Genomic DNA, 15,368 nt, shown 5'->3' on the forward strand with positions numbered 1-15,368 from the left:
CTGAAGGCAGTCCTTGGTTTTGGTGCAAAAAAATTTTTTAAAAATGAACTTGTTTCAAAATATAAAATATTCCATGGACTCGACATGACTCCCAGCGAATAGCAAACATTATATATTTTTTTTAAAGCAAAGGCCCTACAGATTAAAATGGGGGGTGTTGCATTTTTTTTTTTCCACACAGTATTTGTGCAGCGATTTTTTTTTATTTTTTTTTTTTTATTCAAAAGCATTTTTTGGGGAAAAAATACACTTTTTTAATTTTAATGCACTAAAACACACTATATTGCCCAAATTTTTGATGAAATAAAAAAGATGATCTTAGGCCGAGTACATGGATACCAAACACGACATGCTTTAAAATTGCGTACAAACGCGCAGTGGCGACAAACTACATACATTTTTAAAAGCCTTACAGGTTACCACATTAGATTTACAGAGGAGGTCTACTGCTAAAATGACTGCCCTCGATCTTACCTTTGTGGTGATACCTCACATGCATGGTGCAATTGATGTTTACATATGAGGCCAGACCGACGCTTGCGTTCGCCTGTGCGTAAAAGCAGGGGGGCAGGGGTGATTTTTTTTTTTTTTTTTTTTTATAATTTATTTTGCTATTTTATTTTTAAACTGTTCCTTCCAAATTTATTTATTTTTTTTGTTTTTTTTTATCATTTTTATTGTTATCTTAGAGAATGTAAATATCCCCTATGATTGCAATAGGTAGTGACAGGTACTTTTTTTTTTTTTTTTTTTAAAGTGGGGTCTATTAGACCCTAGATCTTTCCTCTGCCCTCAAAGCATCTGACCACATCAAGTTCGGTGTGATAACATGCTTTCCCAATTTCCCGATGGCGCTGTTTATATCCGGGAGGGGGTCATTCCCTCCCACTGCTTGTAAAAGCAGTCTAGAGGCTAATTAGCCATTAGTAAATACTAGATACTAAATACTAAATTCGAATGATGTGTATATGTATATGTGTGTGTATGTATATGTGTGTGTGTGTGTGTGTGTGTGTATATGTGTATATATATATATATATATTTATATATATATATATATATATATATATATATACATACATACATACATACATACATACATACATACATACATACATACATACATACATACATACATACATACACATATATATATATATATATATATATATATATATACATATTTCCGACATTTGAATTTCGAATTTGAATAGAAAAGATTAGAACAGAATATAATATAGATACTATCTATTTCATTTAAAAAAAATTTTTGCAGATTACCATTTGTTTTAATAAGATCTCCTGCAGACTATTAGCATCTATTTCATTTTTTGCAGATCTCCTGCAGACTATTAGTATCTATTTCGTTTTTTCATCAGATCTCCTGCAGGATATTAGAATCTATTTAATTTTTTTTGCAGATCTCATGCAGACTATTAGCATCTATTTCTCTTTTAGCAGATCTCATGTAGACTATTAACAGCCATTTCACTTCTTTTTTTGCAGTTCTCCTGCAGACTGCTAGAATCAATTTAATTTTTCTTTTTTTTTTTGCAGATTACTATTTATTTCCATCAGATCTCCTGCAGTATATTAACATCTATTTCATTTTTTTTTGCAGATCTCCTGCAGACTATTAGCATCTATTTCATTTTTATTTTTATTTGTTTGCATTAGAACAGCCATTTCCTTTAGATATAGATGCTAATAGTCTGCAGGAGATCTGCAAACAATGAAATATATGTCATTATATTGCAGGAAATCTGATGGAAATAAATAGTTATCTCCAAAAAAAAAATGAAATTGATTCTAACAGTCTGCAGGAGATCTGCAAAAATAGGTGAAATAGCTGTTAATAGTCTACAGGAGATCTGCTAAAAAAAAATAGATGCTAATGGTCTGCAGGAGATCTGCAAAAAAATCAAATAGATGCTAATAGTCTGCAGGAGATCTTATGAAAACAAATAGTAATCTGCAAAAGAAATTAAAAATTAAATAGATAGTATCTATATTCTATTCTGTGCTATTGTTTTTCTAGTCTATTCTCTATTTCCATTCTAATCTTTTCTATTCAAATTCGAATTCATTCTATACGAAATTCGAATGTCGGAAAGAAAAAAAAATTATATATATATATATATATATATATATATATATATATATATATATATATATATATATATAAACCACCATCTTCCGAAATTCGAATTTAGTATATAATGATTTTGATTTTAATAGAATATAAACGAATAGACTAAAAAAACAATACAACAGAACAGAATAAAATATAATATATTCTATTCTGTTCTATCATTTTTCTAGTCTATTTTCTATTTTATTATAATCTTTTCTATCCAAATTTAAAATTAATTAATTAAAAAATTTGAATTCATACTATTCGAAATTCATTTTTTTTCTAATCTTTTCTATTGGAATTAGAAATTTTGGAAGATGGTTAGTTACTTATATACATCTGTCACATCAACTTCTCATACTTGCAGTGTACCAGTGCAAATCAACACACACATCTTATTTCAGGGCTCGACAAAACCCGGGCGCCCGGTCGCATTTGCGACTAGAATTCCAGACCTGGCGCCTGGGGCAGCACAGCTGGGGGTATGCTGTCTCCGCGGCCCCCCCCGGCGCGATCGCGTCGGGCCGCGCCGCCGCCGGCCGGTAATTTAGCCCCCGGCTTTGAGGCCTTCTACGATCCTATGGTTCCTTCTGTAATCTGGCGCCCTCTTGTGGTGGCCGTTGGAATTACAACCAGCAATGCTAATGGATGCAATGCTAATTTTCCCTGCCTGCCATCTTCCTTCCCTTTACTCAGAACCCCTAAAAATTATATATATATTTTATTCTAACACCCTAGAGAATAAAATGGTGGTCATTGCAATACTGTCTGTCACACCGTATTTGCACAGCGGACTTACAAGCGCACTTTTTTGGGGAAAATGTATTTAATAAAAAAAAAAAATAAGACAACAGTAAAGTTAGCCCAATTTTTTTTAATATTGTGAAAGATAATGTTGCGTAGAGTAAATCGATACCAAACATGTCATGCTTCAAAATTGCGCCCGCTCATCGAATGGCGACAAACTTTTACCCTTTAAAATCTCCATAGGCGACATTTAAAAAATTCTACAGGTTGCACTTTTTAAGTTACAGAGGAGGTCTCTTTTTTTTATTTTAACTTTTATTTTTATTTTTTTCACTGTTCTTTAAAAAAAAAAAATGTGTCACTTTTGTTCCTATTACAAGGAATGTAAAAATCCCTTGTAATAGAAAAAAGCATGACGGGTCCTCTTGTATATGAGATCTGGGGGTCAGAGAGACCTCACATCTCAATTTACACTAAAATGCAATTTAAAAAAAAAATTGTCATTTGAAAAAAATAAATAAAATGTCCCTCTAAGAGCTATGGGGGGCAATGACTTGGAGACAGGTGAGGGGCTTGGGGCTATCTTCCCCTCACTTGTCTCCATGTCAGGCCAGGGACAGGTCCAGATCGCCGTCACGGACCCGGCTCCTAACTTTTTTAGCTGGCTCCTAGATTCCAAGCAAATTTGTCAACCCCTGTCTTATTTCATTTATATTACTTTTCTGCAGAAGAGAATGACATTTTGCGACCCGACTGGGGCCACATATCTCGGGGCCACTTATAGCTAGGAACCCCAAATTTTGATATGTTGTAGTACTAGTGCTGGCATGCAAACACAGTAGAACTAGCACTACAACATATCCAAATTTGGGGTTTCTATCTCCAAGTGACCCCGGATTATGGGGCCCCAAAGTTGGGTCGCAAAATGTCTAACACTTTTCTGCAGCAGATAATGACATTTTGGGGCCCTGTAACTCGGGGTCACTTGGTGCTAGAAACCCCAATATGTTAGATATGTTGTAGTGCTAGTTCTACTGTGTTTGGGGTTACTAGCTATAAGTGGCCCCGAGATACATAGCCCCAAAGTTGGATTGCAAAATGTAATTTTTTGAATTTGATTTGAATTTCGTTTGAATTCGTTAGCATTGTAATTCGGATGCATCCGAATGTCCGAATAATGAAAATTCATCCGAATTTTGATACGGAACAAAACAAAACGAAATGCACATGTCTAGTGTGTATGGGCCCAGGATAGCATGCTGGTAAGGTTAGTGAAGGCAAATATGCATGTAGGCCAAAAAAGGAGCATTCAAAAAAATCCTGCATGCATGAGGACAAAGGAGACATTCACAGAATATTACAATCATGAAAATTAGGGAATAATGAAATAAATACAATACATTAGCAAACATTTAATACATAGAATGTGATGTTATGGATAAAACTTACCTTAATATAGTCTTTCTGCAGGACCTGAATGATGACAGAACAGGTCTCTGGAATAATGATCCCCAGAGCCTGGGGGAGATGCCTGTCGAGAACTTGAGGGCCTGCAGACTTCTCCCAGTCACCAAGTACCTCAACGTGGCGACTAGCCTCTGCTCCAGAGTGATGGCTTTCCACATGCAGGTGTCCTGCCTGCTAATATAAGTGGACAGCAAAGCCAACAGACGGTGAAAAACGGGGTCTGTCATCCAGAGATAATTCCTGAAATCATCAGGGTTATAACAACAGCCTGGGGAATGCCCAGAAAAAAACACAAGCCTACTTACCAACCAGCTTGCAGACAACCGAATGAACCTAACAGTATGCGTTAAAAACAGGGGTTTAGTCCGCATGCATTTGCAAACGCATGCGTAAGCCACAGAGCCTCACCACGGCACCCTGGTATCTGTGGTCCTAACACTAAAATATGAGTGTCCCCACAGAGGAGGCATATGCATTCTGATGGATAAATGAGGACAAGTAGCTGAAGGAGAGTCTAACCCCTTCTTAAAGGTGCAGGGGCACACCAAACACCCAGCAGTAGCACAATGGCTGCAAAGGTGTTGGTGCGCTGCTGGACCAATACAAACACCAACGTGACAACAAAAAACTTGCCACTGCCCTCATCTATAGCTGGCTATAGCAATAAGTGGCATTGGATGGGCTAAAATAGATAACAACAAAGCTTGGGGAATTCCCAGGAAAAAACTCAAGCCTACTTACCAACCAGCTCGCAGACAACCCGAATTAACCTGTCTAACAGTATGCGTTAAAAACGGGTTTAGTCCGCATGCATTTGTACCTGGCGTCACGACGTGGAGCATGAGGTTTTTCCATCGTAGCTGGTCAGCTGGGAAACATAGGCGTCTTCCATGGGCGCCCCTCCCTGCATATGCTGTGCCTGCATGACGTTGGTGGAAGTGAGCGTGCACGGCGGCAGAGGCGGCTCTCTAATTAGGCAAATTAGGCAATCGCCTAAGGCCTCCCACTCACAGGGGCCTCGCAATCACCTAATTTGCCTAATTAAAGAGTTTGAGATGGGTAGGAATAGCAGCGCCCGGGTGGCTGGAGGACGGGGTGAGTAGCAGAGCTCCCGCCTCTACTGCACTGGCTGCTCCGTATCACACGCCCTGCCTGTGTGCTCGGCTGGTGATCACCGGCTCCTCTGAGTCCCTCTCTCCTTCCCCTTACAGCGCCGCTCAGCCCAGAGTCATCGACAGCCAGAGCTCCGCCCCCATCGAGTCAGCTGCATCCATTCAGGAGCACTGTACACTTCTCGCGGGCAAAGTTTAAGCACACAGGTGCAGCCGTATGAGAGCCAGAGGACACCGCAGGCTTGTCTGCCAGCCCCCGTCTCTCCCATCATACACAAATCTCCCTTGCCTCGGAGATTTGTTGATCGCCCTGTCTGTGTTGCTGGAGGAAGTCCAGGCAGCCATGGAAGAGTGCCCTGCAGACCTGCTTATGGTGAGTGAGACTCCCTATCCCCCACACACAATCCCATACCTCACTCCATCCCCCCATCTCAGCTAAGGACAGGGACCCCCATCTCACCTGGGGACAGGGACCCCTTCTCCCCTAGGTGCCCCTTCACTCCTGGGGACAAGGGCCCCTTCACTCCTGGGGACATGGAGCCTATCTCCCCTGAGGACAGGGACCCCCATCTCACCTAGGGACAGGGACCCTTTCTCACCTAGGGACCCCATCTCACCTAGGGACAGGTACCCTTTCTCACCTAGGGACTCCATCTCACCTAGGGACAGGGACCCTTTCTCACCTAGGGACCCCATCTCACCTAGGGACAGGGACCCCATCTCATCTTAGGACAGGGGCCCCATCTCACCTGAGGACAGGGACCCCATCTCACCTGGGGACAGGGACCCCATCTCACCTGGGGACAGGGACCCCATCTCACCTGGGGACAGGGACCCATCTCACCTGAGGACAGGGACCGCCATCTCACCTGGGGACAGGGACCCCATCTCACCTGGGGACAGGGACCGCCATCTCACCTGGGGACAGGGACCCCTTCTCACCTAGGGGCCCCATGTCGCCTAGGGACAGGGATCTCCATCTCACCTAGGCACAGGGACCCCATCTCACCTGGTGACAGGGACCCCCATCTCACCTGGGGACAGGGACCCCAATCTCACCTGGGGACAGATACCCCGATCTCACCTGGGGACAGAGACCCCGATCTCAGCTAGAGACAGGGACCCCTATCTTACATGGGGACAGGGGCACCCTTCTCACCTAGGGACAGGGACCCTGATCTCACCTAGGGGCAGAGACCCCGATCTCACCTGGGGACAAGGACCCCTTCTCTCCCGGGGACAGGGACACCCGTCTCACCTAGGGACAGGATCACCCTTCTCACCTGAGGACAGGGACCCCCCATCTTACCTGGGGACAGGGACCCCCATCTCACCTGGGGGCAGGGACCCCATCTCAGCTAGGGACAAGGACCCCTATCTTACATGGGGACAGGGTCACCCTTCTCACCTAGGGACAGGGGCCCCATATTACCTGGGGACAGGGTCACCCTTCTCACCTAGGAACAGGGACCCCCATACTACCTGGGGACAGGGTCACCCTTCTCACCTAGGGACAGAGACCACTTCTCCCCTAGAGGCTGGGACCCCTTCTCCCCTGGGGACAGGGACACCGATTTCCCCTGGGGACAGGGACCGCTTCTCACCTAGGTACAGCACTGATAGAGACAGAGCACTGACCCCCACTGAGAAAGAGGACACTGAAACCAGCACTTTAAGGCTCTTAATAGATGCAGTGTATGCAGTTAATTTTTATTGCTTGAATTATTTTCCCCGATCTCACCTGGGGACAGGGACCCCGATCTCACCTGGGGACCGGGACCACTTCTCACCTGGGGACAGGGACCCCCATCTCATCTCAGCTAGGGACAGGGACCCCTATCTTACATGGGGACAGGGGCACCCTTCTCACCTAGGGACAGTGACCCTGATCTCACCTAGGGGCAGAGACCCCGATCTCACCTGGGGACAAGGACCCCTTCTCTCCTGGGGACAGGGACACCCATCTCACCTAGGGACAGGGACCCCCATATTACCTGGGGACAGGGCCACCCTTCTCACCTGAGGACAGGGACCCCCCATCTCACTTGGGGACAGGGACCCCATCTTACCTGGGGATAGGGACCCCCATCTCACCTGGGGGCAGGGACCCTATCTCAGCTAGGGAGAGGGACCCCTATCTTACATGGGGACAGGGTCACCCTTCCCACCTAGGGACAGGGACCCCCGTATTTCCTGGGGACAGGGTCACCCTTAACACCTAGGGACAGGGGCCCAATCTTACCTAGGGACAGAGAGACCACTTCTCACATAGAGGCTGGGACCCCTTCTCCCCTGGGGACAGGGACACCAATCTCCCCTGGGGACAGGGACCGCTTCTCCCCTGGGGACAGGGACCGCTTCTCACCTAGGTGCAGCACTGATAGAGACAGAGCACTGAGCCCCACTGACAAAGAGGACACTGACTCCAGCACCAAGGCGCCAGTGCTGAGAGAGCACTGACACCTGTGTTGAGATAGAGGACACTGAAACCAGCACTTTAAGCCCTTGTACACACGGTCGGAGATTCCGTCGGAATGTTTCCTATCGGACCGCTTTGTCAGACTATCCGACGGACCAAGTTTTCCAACTTGCCGGTAAAATTTTCCGACAAAATGCTCCTATCGGACATACTCCGATCATGTGTAGCCTACTCCAACGGACAAAGTGCCACGCATGCTCAGATCAAATTCCTAGACCAAAGCTATTGGCTGCTAGCCTGAACGTAGTCCCGTCGTAACGAAATAACGTCATCACGTTATGTACAATCGGATTTTCCGACAACTTAGTCTGACAGTGTGTATGCAACATCACTTCCGGACCTCTTCCGGAATTAATCCGTCGGAATTACTCCGACGGATTTGGTTGTCGGAATCTCCGACCGTGTGTACAAGGGCTAAGGCTCTTAATAGATGCAATGTATGCAGTTAATTTTTATTGCTTGAATTATTTTTTCCATTAGGGGTGTGAGTGGGGCCTCATGTCTAAGTTATGCCTAAGGCCTCACAAAGTCTAGAGCCGCCTCTGCACGGCGGGTATGTCTGGCCTCCCCTCACATAGTCTGGGTGCCACAAACTGATGATGTTACACTTCACGACAGCACTCGATCTTTCCTCTGGGATGCATGTAAGCTAATACAAGGCTACTTCACTTACTATTATTACATCGGGACTGTCTCTGCTGCCCTTTTTTTGCCCTTTTTCTATACCACATTCTATGGGAATTTGGATGTGGTTTATCTTTTCCATCTCATTTCATTATTTTGCACACTCTCTTGATCTTTATCCTTTCATTAGATACATATTACATTTTACTTATCTCATCAGTATATTATGATACACTGATTATGCATCCTTTTACCCTAGATTTCTTTCGCAGTCACTACTGGCACAGTACCTTGTTTTATCTTGAAACCCAGCCACCCAGGTCTTGTGTGCGAGTGTGTGTGTGGGGGGGGTTCTGTGTATGCACCCCGCCAGCATGCGGCTCCATTACCTCAGCTCCCGGTAAAGACCACCATTCTGGTCTTGGCTCCATACTTACCACACCTCCCTGCACTGATTTCATGTAAGTACTCAGAGTGGGCATACTTACCTCTCACTGTTAGAGACGAAAGACCACCGCTCCAAAGTAACCTTCCAGGGAAAAGGTTCTTCCTCCTATTGACCTCCCCAGGTGCTGGCTATTACACACACTGTGGGAAAGTAAGCAGAACAAAAACTCTGGATAGCCGCACACTGGGGAAAGACTTGAAATCCTGTCTTTTATTGAAACAACGCATGTCACATCAAACCAAATCAAATAATCCACAGCAAAAAGGTAACAGGGTACAAAATTAGCTATGAGTAAGCACTGATCACGGTGCGAAATGCACCAGATTTTGTACCCTGTTATCTTTTTGCTGTGGATTATTTGATTTGATGTGACCTACGTTGTTTCAATAAAAGACGGGATTTCAAGTCTTTCTCCAGTGTGCAGCTATCCAGAGTTTTTGTTCTGCTTACTTACCTCTCCCTGTTACAATTAGTTACAACCAGATTAATTATATTTTACTACACTTTATAGATATTTCTGAGCATCCGCCCCTGATAAGTGGTTTACACAAAACACGTCGGGCAATTTGTGATGCAGACATATGCTTACATCATGCTTACATCATATCATCAACTCAGAACACCTTCCATCGATCAATCATGGTTTTATTGTTTTTACACAATTTTTATTCCCACCGCAAGTGCTGCTCTGATGTGTGTGTGTGTGTGTATATATATATGTATATATATATATATATATATATATATATATATATAAAATGTATTCATTGAATGTATTAACCAATCAGTTGAGACCACTATGTGGCGTCTAGTTGATATATATTTGAAGTATTCTTAATGCCTATATTGCATGCGCACATACATTTGTGTGTGTGAATAATTCACAGAACGACACGTATTACAATGATTTTTCTTCATGTGGTTTCTGTTATTGATGCGCTTGGTACGGTTCTTTATGGCCAATAAATATTTTATTCCATCAACCTCCACCTTGTCCATAGACCTCATTTAAAGTCCCAAATTTGCCACTTTATCTTCTGAACCAGGGATGGAGGCACACCACATATGTGCCTCATTTTAAAGTCCCAAAACTCCCCCTTCTTGATCTTAATCAACAATGCGTTCTAGCAGAAACAGATTTCTCTGAGCCCAGCAGCAATACTCTGAGGGCAAGATTTATGTTCAGTAAATATAAACCTGTCATATTGGCATTTTCCCAGAAGCGGCTTGGACAAGGGTAATTTTTAGTGAAAGCGCAGTTTTGAATTTTTCCAAGTAACATTCAATGTCATTCACCTAGAATGTCAGTCATATTCACCCTTTTTATAACACAGTAATTGTGTACCAGCTGAATGTAGCAGCCAATGACCAGCTGTTGGGCATCAGGGGTACATCCTGCAGACAAATATGCTAGTAGACGCTCTCCATTGTGCTGAAAACATGTTTATACAAAGTTCCAGCACTGGAAAGGTTAACTGTAATTTATACTCATCGGCCACCTTATTAGGTACACCTGTTCAATTGCTTGGCAACACAAATTGCTTAAATAAAAAAGGTGATCAGCGCAAACTATATACCATATATTACTACAAAGATAAAATATCCTTGCTTGATATGTATTCTACCTCATAGATAAAGTGCAATAAATCAATAATTATACCAATACTAATGGTGAATCCTAATGCAAATTGCTGCTGTGCATGCAATTATTTATCTGCTGTGCAAACTGCTACTGTGAAAACGACATAAACAAATTATTTGCTGTGCATGCAATAATTTAGCTGCTGTGCAAACTACGTAAATAAATTATTTTCAAAAAATGCGCAACACATTACCATAAATTCATAAAGCCAATAAAATAGCTGCTCCTGTGCAGATAATTAAAGCAAACAATTCTTATAGTGCAAAATTGTGCAATCATCATCAGGTGCTGAATATTAAATAATAATTGGACGAACACTATATAGTGCAAGATTATCATAAAATGCTGAGTATCAAATGATCCTTTGTGTACACTAGAGCTGCCACGACGAGTCGACGTAATGCGTCAGTATCTCTCATTATCTCCCGCTCTCCTCCATGCCGCCATCCCCCTCTCTTCTCACCCTCCGTGCCGCTGTCCCTAGGGGTGCAACGGATCGTTACCGATCCATGATCCGAACGGGTCACCCCGCTCTAATTGGCACATGCCGCGATCCGCGGAGCGCTCCGCGGTCTCGGCCTTAGGAAAGGCCGTGGCTTTGGCCTAGCTCCGAAGCGGCAGCCATCTTTCTACACCCAGGCTGTTTACACTGTGATCGCTGCCACGGAGCGATCACTTGTAAACAAACCGGCGTCATGTCATGACGCTGGTTCCTCTCTCCCCTCTCTGTACTAATCTATACAGTGGAGGGGAGAGATCGGATGGAAGCAGCCATCCCTTCATACCCTGAAGTACCCAGCAATACGCTGCCTGCCCATACTCTGCCATACCCTGCCAGCCCATACTCTGCCATACCCTGCCTGCCCATACTCTGCCATACCCTGCCAGCTTATACCCTGCCAGGCCATACCCTGCCAGCCCATGCTCTGCCATACCCTGCCAGCCCATGCTCTGCCATACCCTGCCAGCCCATACTCGCCCATACCCTGCCGTACCCTGCCTGCCCATACCCTGCCAGCCCATACCCTGCCAGCCCATATTCTGCCATACCCTGCCAGCCCATACTCTGCCGTACCCTGCCAGCCCATACCCTGACGTACCCTGCCAGCCCATACCCTGACGTACCCTGCCAGCCCATACTCTGCCGTACCCTGCCAGCGCCTACTCTGCCGTACCCCGCCAAATCTGTCTCCTGTCACTTTCCCTGTCTCAAATGGGAGATGTCAGAGGTCTCACCATAGCCCCCCCCCCCCAACAGGGCTGATAAAAAAATTGCAATAAATAGAATTTTTTTTTTTTAATAATAATAAATAAATAAAAACACACTGACACTGTCCCCACACACCCTCCCCCTCATGTACTTATTTTTTGTAAGGTTATCCAAAGGATTAATTAGCTAATCAAAAAAAAAAAAACACTAGATTAATTAAAAAAAAAAAAAAAAAATTATAATAATAATCGGATAGTCGTTGACTAATCGAAAAAATAATCGATAGATTAGTCGACAGACAAATTAATCATTAGTTGCAGCTCTAGTGTACACCTTTTAAGTGTGTAGGTGTACCAATACAGTCCTATTTATATTGAGTCCATCCATAAACCGTAAACGTGCAAATTAGTACAAAAGGTGCTGGTGTGCAGCAATGTGACAGGCAATCTCTTTAGGTGACATCCACAGTGTACTCTTCGTGTGCTCCACTCAGTGCTCTCTATGCGCTTACCTCTAAATGGGTAAGAAATGCCACTCAGATATTTCTAATGATGAGCCCTCCTGAGTGTGGTAACCAGGGATGATATCCTCTAGTCCTTGAACACACGGTCGGAAATTCCGATGGAAAATGTCCGATCGGACCGTGTTGTCGGATAATCCGACCGTGTGTGGGCTCCATCGGACTGTTTCCGTCGGAGTCCTTTCTTGTATTGAGAGAGAGATATAATTTTGCCCCTGTACAAATCATTAGTAAGACCTCATCTGGAATATGCAGTTCAGTTTTGGGCACCAGTTCTCAAAAAGGATATCGGGGAACTGGAGAAAGTGCAGAGAAGGGCAACCAAACTGATAAGAGTCATGGAGGAGCTCAGCTATGAGGAAGGATTAGAGGAACTGAATTTATTCACTCCTGAGAAGAGGAGATTAAGGGGGATATGATCACCATGTATGAATATATAAGGGGTCCATATAGTGAACTTGGTGTTGAGTTATTCACTTTACGGTCAACACAGAGGACAAGGGGGCACTCTTTACATCTAGAGGAAAAAAGATTTTATCTCTAAATAAGGAAAGGTTTCTTCACAGTAAGAGCTGTGAAAATGTGGAATAGACTACCTCCAGAGCTGGTTCTGGCCAGCTCAGTAGACTGCTTTAAGAAAGGCCTGGATTCTTTCCTAAATGTACATAATATAACTGGGTGCTAACATTTATAGGTACAGTTGATGCAGGGAAAATCTGATTGCCTCTCTGGGATCAGGAAGGAATTTTTCCCCTGCTGTAGCACATTGGATCCTGCTTTTCTGTTTTTTTTTCACCTTCCTCTGGTTCAACTGTGGGTATATGGGATTGTATGATATTTTTTATTACATTTATTTATTTATTATGGTTCAACTGGATGGACTTGTGTCTTTTTTCAACTTGTAACTATGATGTAAGGGGGGCTCTCTGGGGACCCTGATGTAAGGTGGAATCCACACTCAGATATGTAACAATATTATATATAGACAAACACAAGTATATTATATACATGTGTATGCCCGCCCAAGCGTATTACTTTCTTTACTTCGCTGCTATGGGCTCTAACCCTGGATCTTTTGTGGACCTAGGAACACCCCTGTTGGGGGGTCCCTTGCTGTGGAATGAGGGGGGTACATGGCTGTGGAATAAGGGAGATTACCCTGGCTGTGGAATGAGAAGGGGGTCCCTTGCTGTGAAATAAGGAAGGAGGTACCTGGCTGTACAATGAGGGGTGTCCCTGGCTATTGAATGAGGGGTCCCTTTGCTGTAAAATGAGGAGGGAGGACTGGCTGCTGAATGAGGAAGAGCTTTCCCTGGCTATTGAATAAGGGGGTCCCTTGCTGTAGAATAAGGGGGGAGCCCTTACTGTGGAATGAGAAGGGGATGACTGGCTGTAGAATGAGGGAGTCCCTCTTGGAATGGGGGGGGGGGGGGCTGGCTGTAGAATGAGGTGGTCCCTCTTGGAATGGGGGGGGGGGGTGGCTGGCTGTGGATCATCTTCTGTTGCATGTCTGCAGTCTCTGATAGTTTTCTATAGCATTACATTCACTAAATATTATGTGTGACCCAGTGGTGATGTCAGGGGATATTGTCTGCACCAGTCATATGCATCAGGAGACTCATCTAGTATCTACAACAACCGTTATTAATCTGTAGCAGTAAGCTAATTTTGCTTATGTCATCTCATGTCCTTTCAAGCTACTTTCCCTATGTACCCAATGCTACATCTTGGAGAGCTCCCATCGTGTGGGAGGGAGCCTACGACTCTGAGGAGGAAAATCGATTCCATCAGGAACAAAGAACCGTGGTTGGACTCTCAGTTTTTGCTGTACATAAGTGAGTGTTCTTATCTTCTGATCCATGTGATTGCATACACTATTTCTTGTTTAGTTAAATCTGTAATTGTTTTAAGTCAGTTTTATTTTAAAATTGTTAAAGCTGAACTCCAGAAAGACACAATTTAGTTTTTTTAAAGTCTTTTTTTTTCTTTGGTTAACAATAACAAATATGTCCTACATACTAGACATGTGCAGAGTAAAATATTTTGTTTCGGAATTTAGTTTTCGTCCGAAAACTTAATTTATTTAGTTACTCCCGAAATTCGTTTTTATTTATTTCGTTTTTCGTTCAAAAATTGCATTCGTCCGAAAATCCACATGAATTACGGTCGAATCTGTCTTTGAGGGCTTATGGTGTCTGTCGAATGTATAAAGAAGATTCGACAGAGCTAGTATATAGCATACTTTAGAACCCTATTAAAGTCTAAGGGACTCCAACGTTCAAAATCTAAAGTGCTAATTTTAAAGGCTAATTTGCAAGTTACTGTCCTAAAAAGTGTTTGGGGACCCAGGTCCTGCCCCAGGGAACATGTATCAATGCAAAAAAAAGTTTTAAAAACGGCCGTTTTTTCGGGAGCAGTGATTTTAATAATGATTAAAGTGAAACAATAAAAGTGTAATATTCCTTTAAATTTCGTAGGGGGGGTTGTCTATAGTATGCCTGTGAAGGGGCTCATGTTTCTGGTGCTTAGAACTGTCCCTGCACAAAGTGTCATTTATGCAGGAAAAAAAGTCCTTTAAAATCACTCGCAGCCTTAATGAATTGTCGGCTCCCGTAATACAGAGAACACTCATTGAAAGTCATTGATAAAAAAATAAATAAATAAATAAAAAAGCGTGGGGGTCCCCCAAATTCAATTACCAGGCCCTTCAGGTCTGGTATGGATATTAAGGGGAACCCTGCCTCAAATTTAAGAAAAAATTTGACGTGGGGTTCCCCCTAAATATCCATAACCAGACCCTTCAGGTCTGGTATGGATATTAAGGGGAACCCCGCGTCAAATTTAAAAAAAAATTGACGTGGGGTTCCCCCTAAAAATCCATACCAGACCCTTTATCCGAGCACGCAACCTGGCAGGCCGCAGGAAAAGAGGGGGGGACGAGAGAGCGCCCCCCCTCCCTCCTGAACCGTACCAGGCCACATGCCC

At 43.7% G+C, this 15,368-nt stretch overlaps 1 protein-coding gene across 1 annotated transcript in view; it reads left to right on the forward strand.

Moving 5' to 3' along the window:
- The window catches only part of LOC143983512 (N-acetyllactosaminide alpha-1,3-galactosyltransferase-like), a 132,099-nt gene that overhangs the window by 77,427 nt on the left and 39,304 nt on the right, over positions 1–15,368 (forward strand). The window contains exon 4 of the mRNA XM_077483285.1: positions 14,081–14,218. Within this exon, the coding sequence (XP_077339411.1) occupies positions 14,081–14,218 (138 nt within the window). The remainder of the gene's footprint in view (positions 1–14,080; positions 14,219–15,368) is intronic.

The sequence above is a fragment of the Lithobates pipiens genome, unplaced genomic scaffold, assembly GCF_037356315.1.
Source record: "Lithobates pipiens isolate NorthernLeopardFrog02 unplaced genomic scaffold, aLitPip1_a1.2 Scaffold_1, whole genome shotgun sequence".
Classification (NCBI taxonomy): Eukaryota; Metazoa; Chordata; class Amphibia; order Anura; family Ranidae; genus Lithobates; species Lithobates pipiens.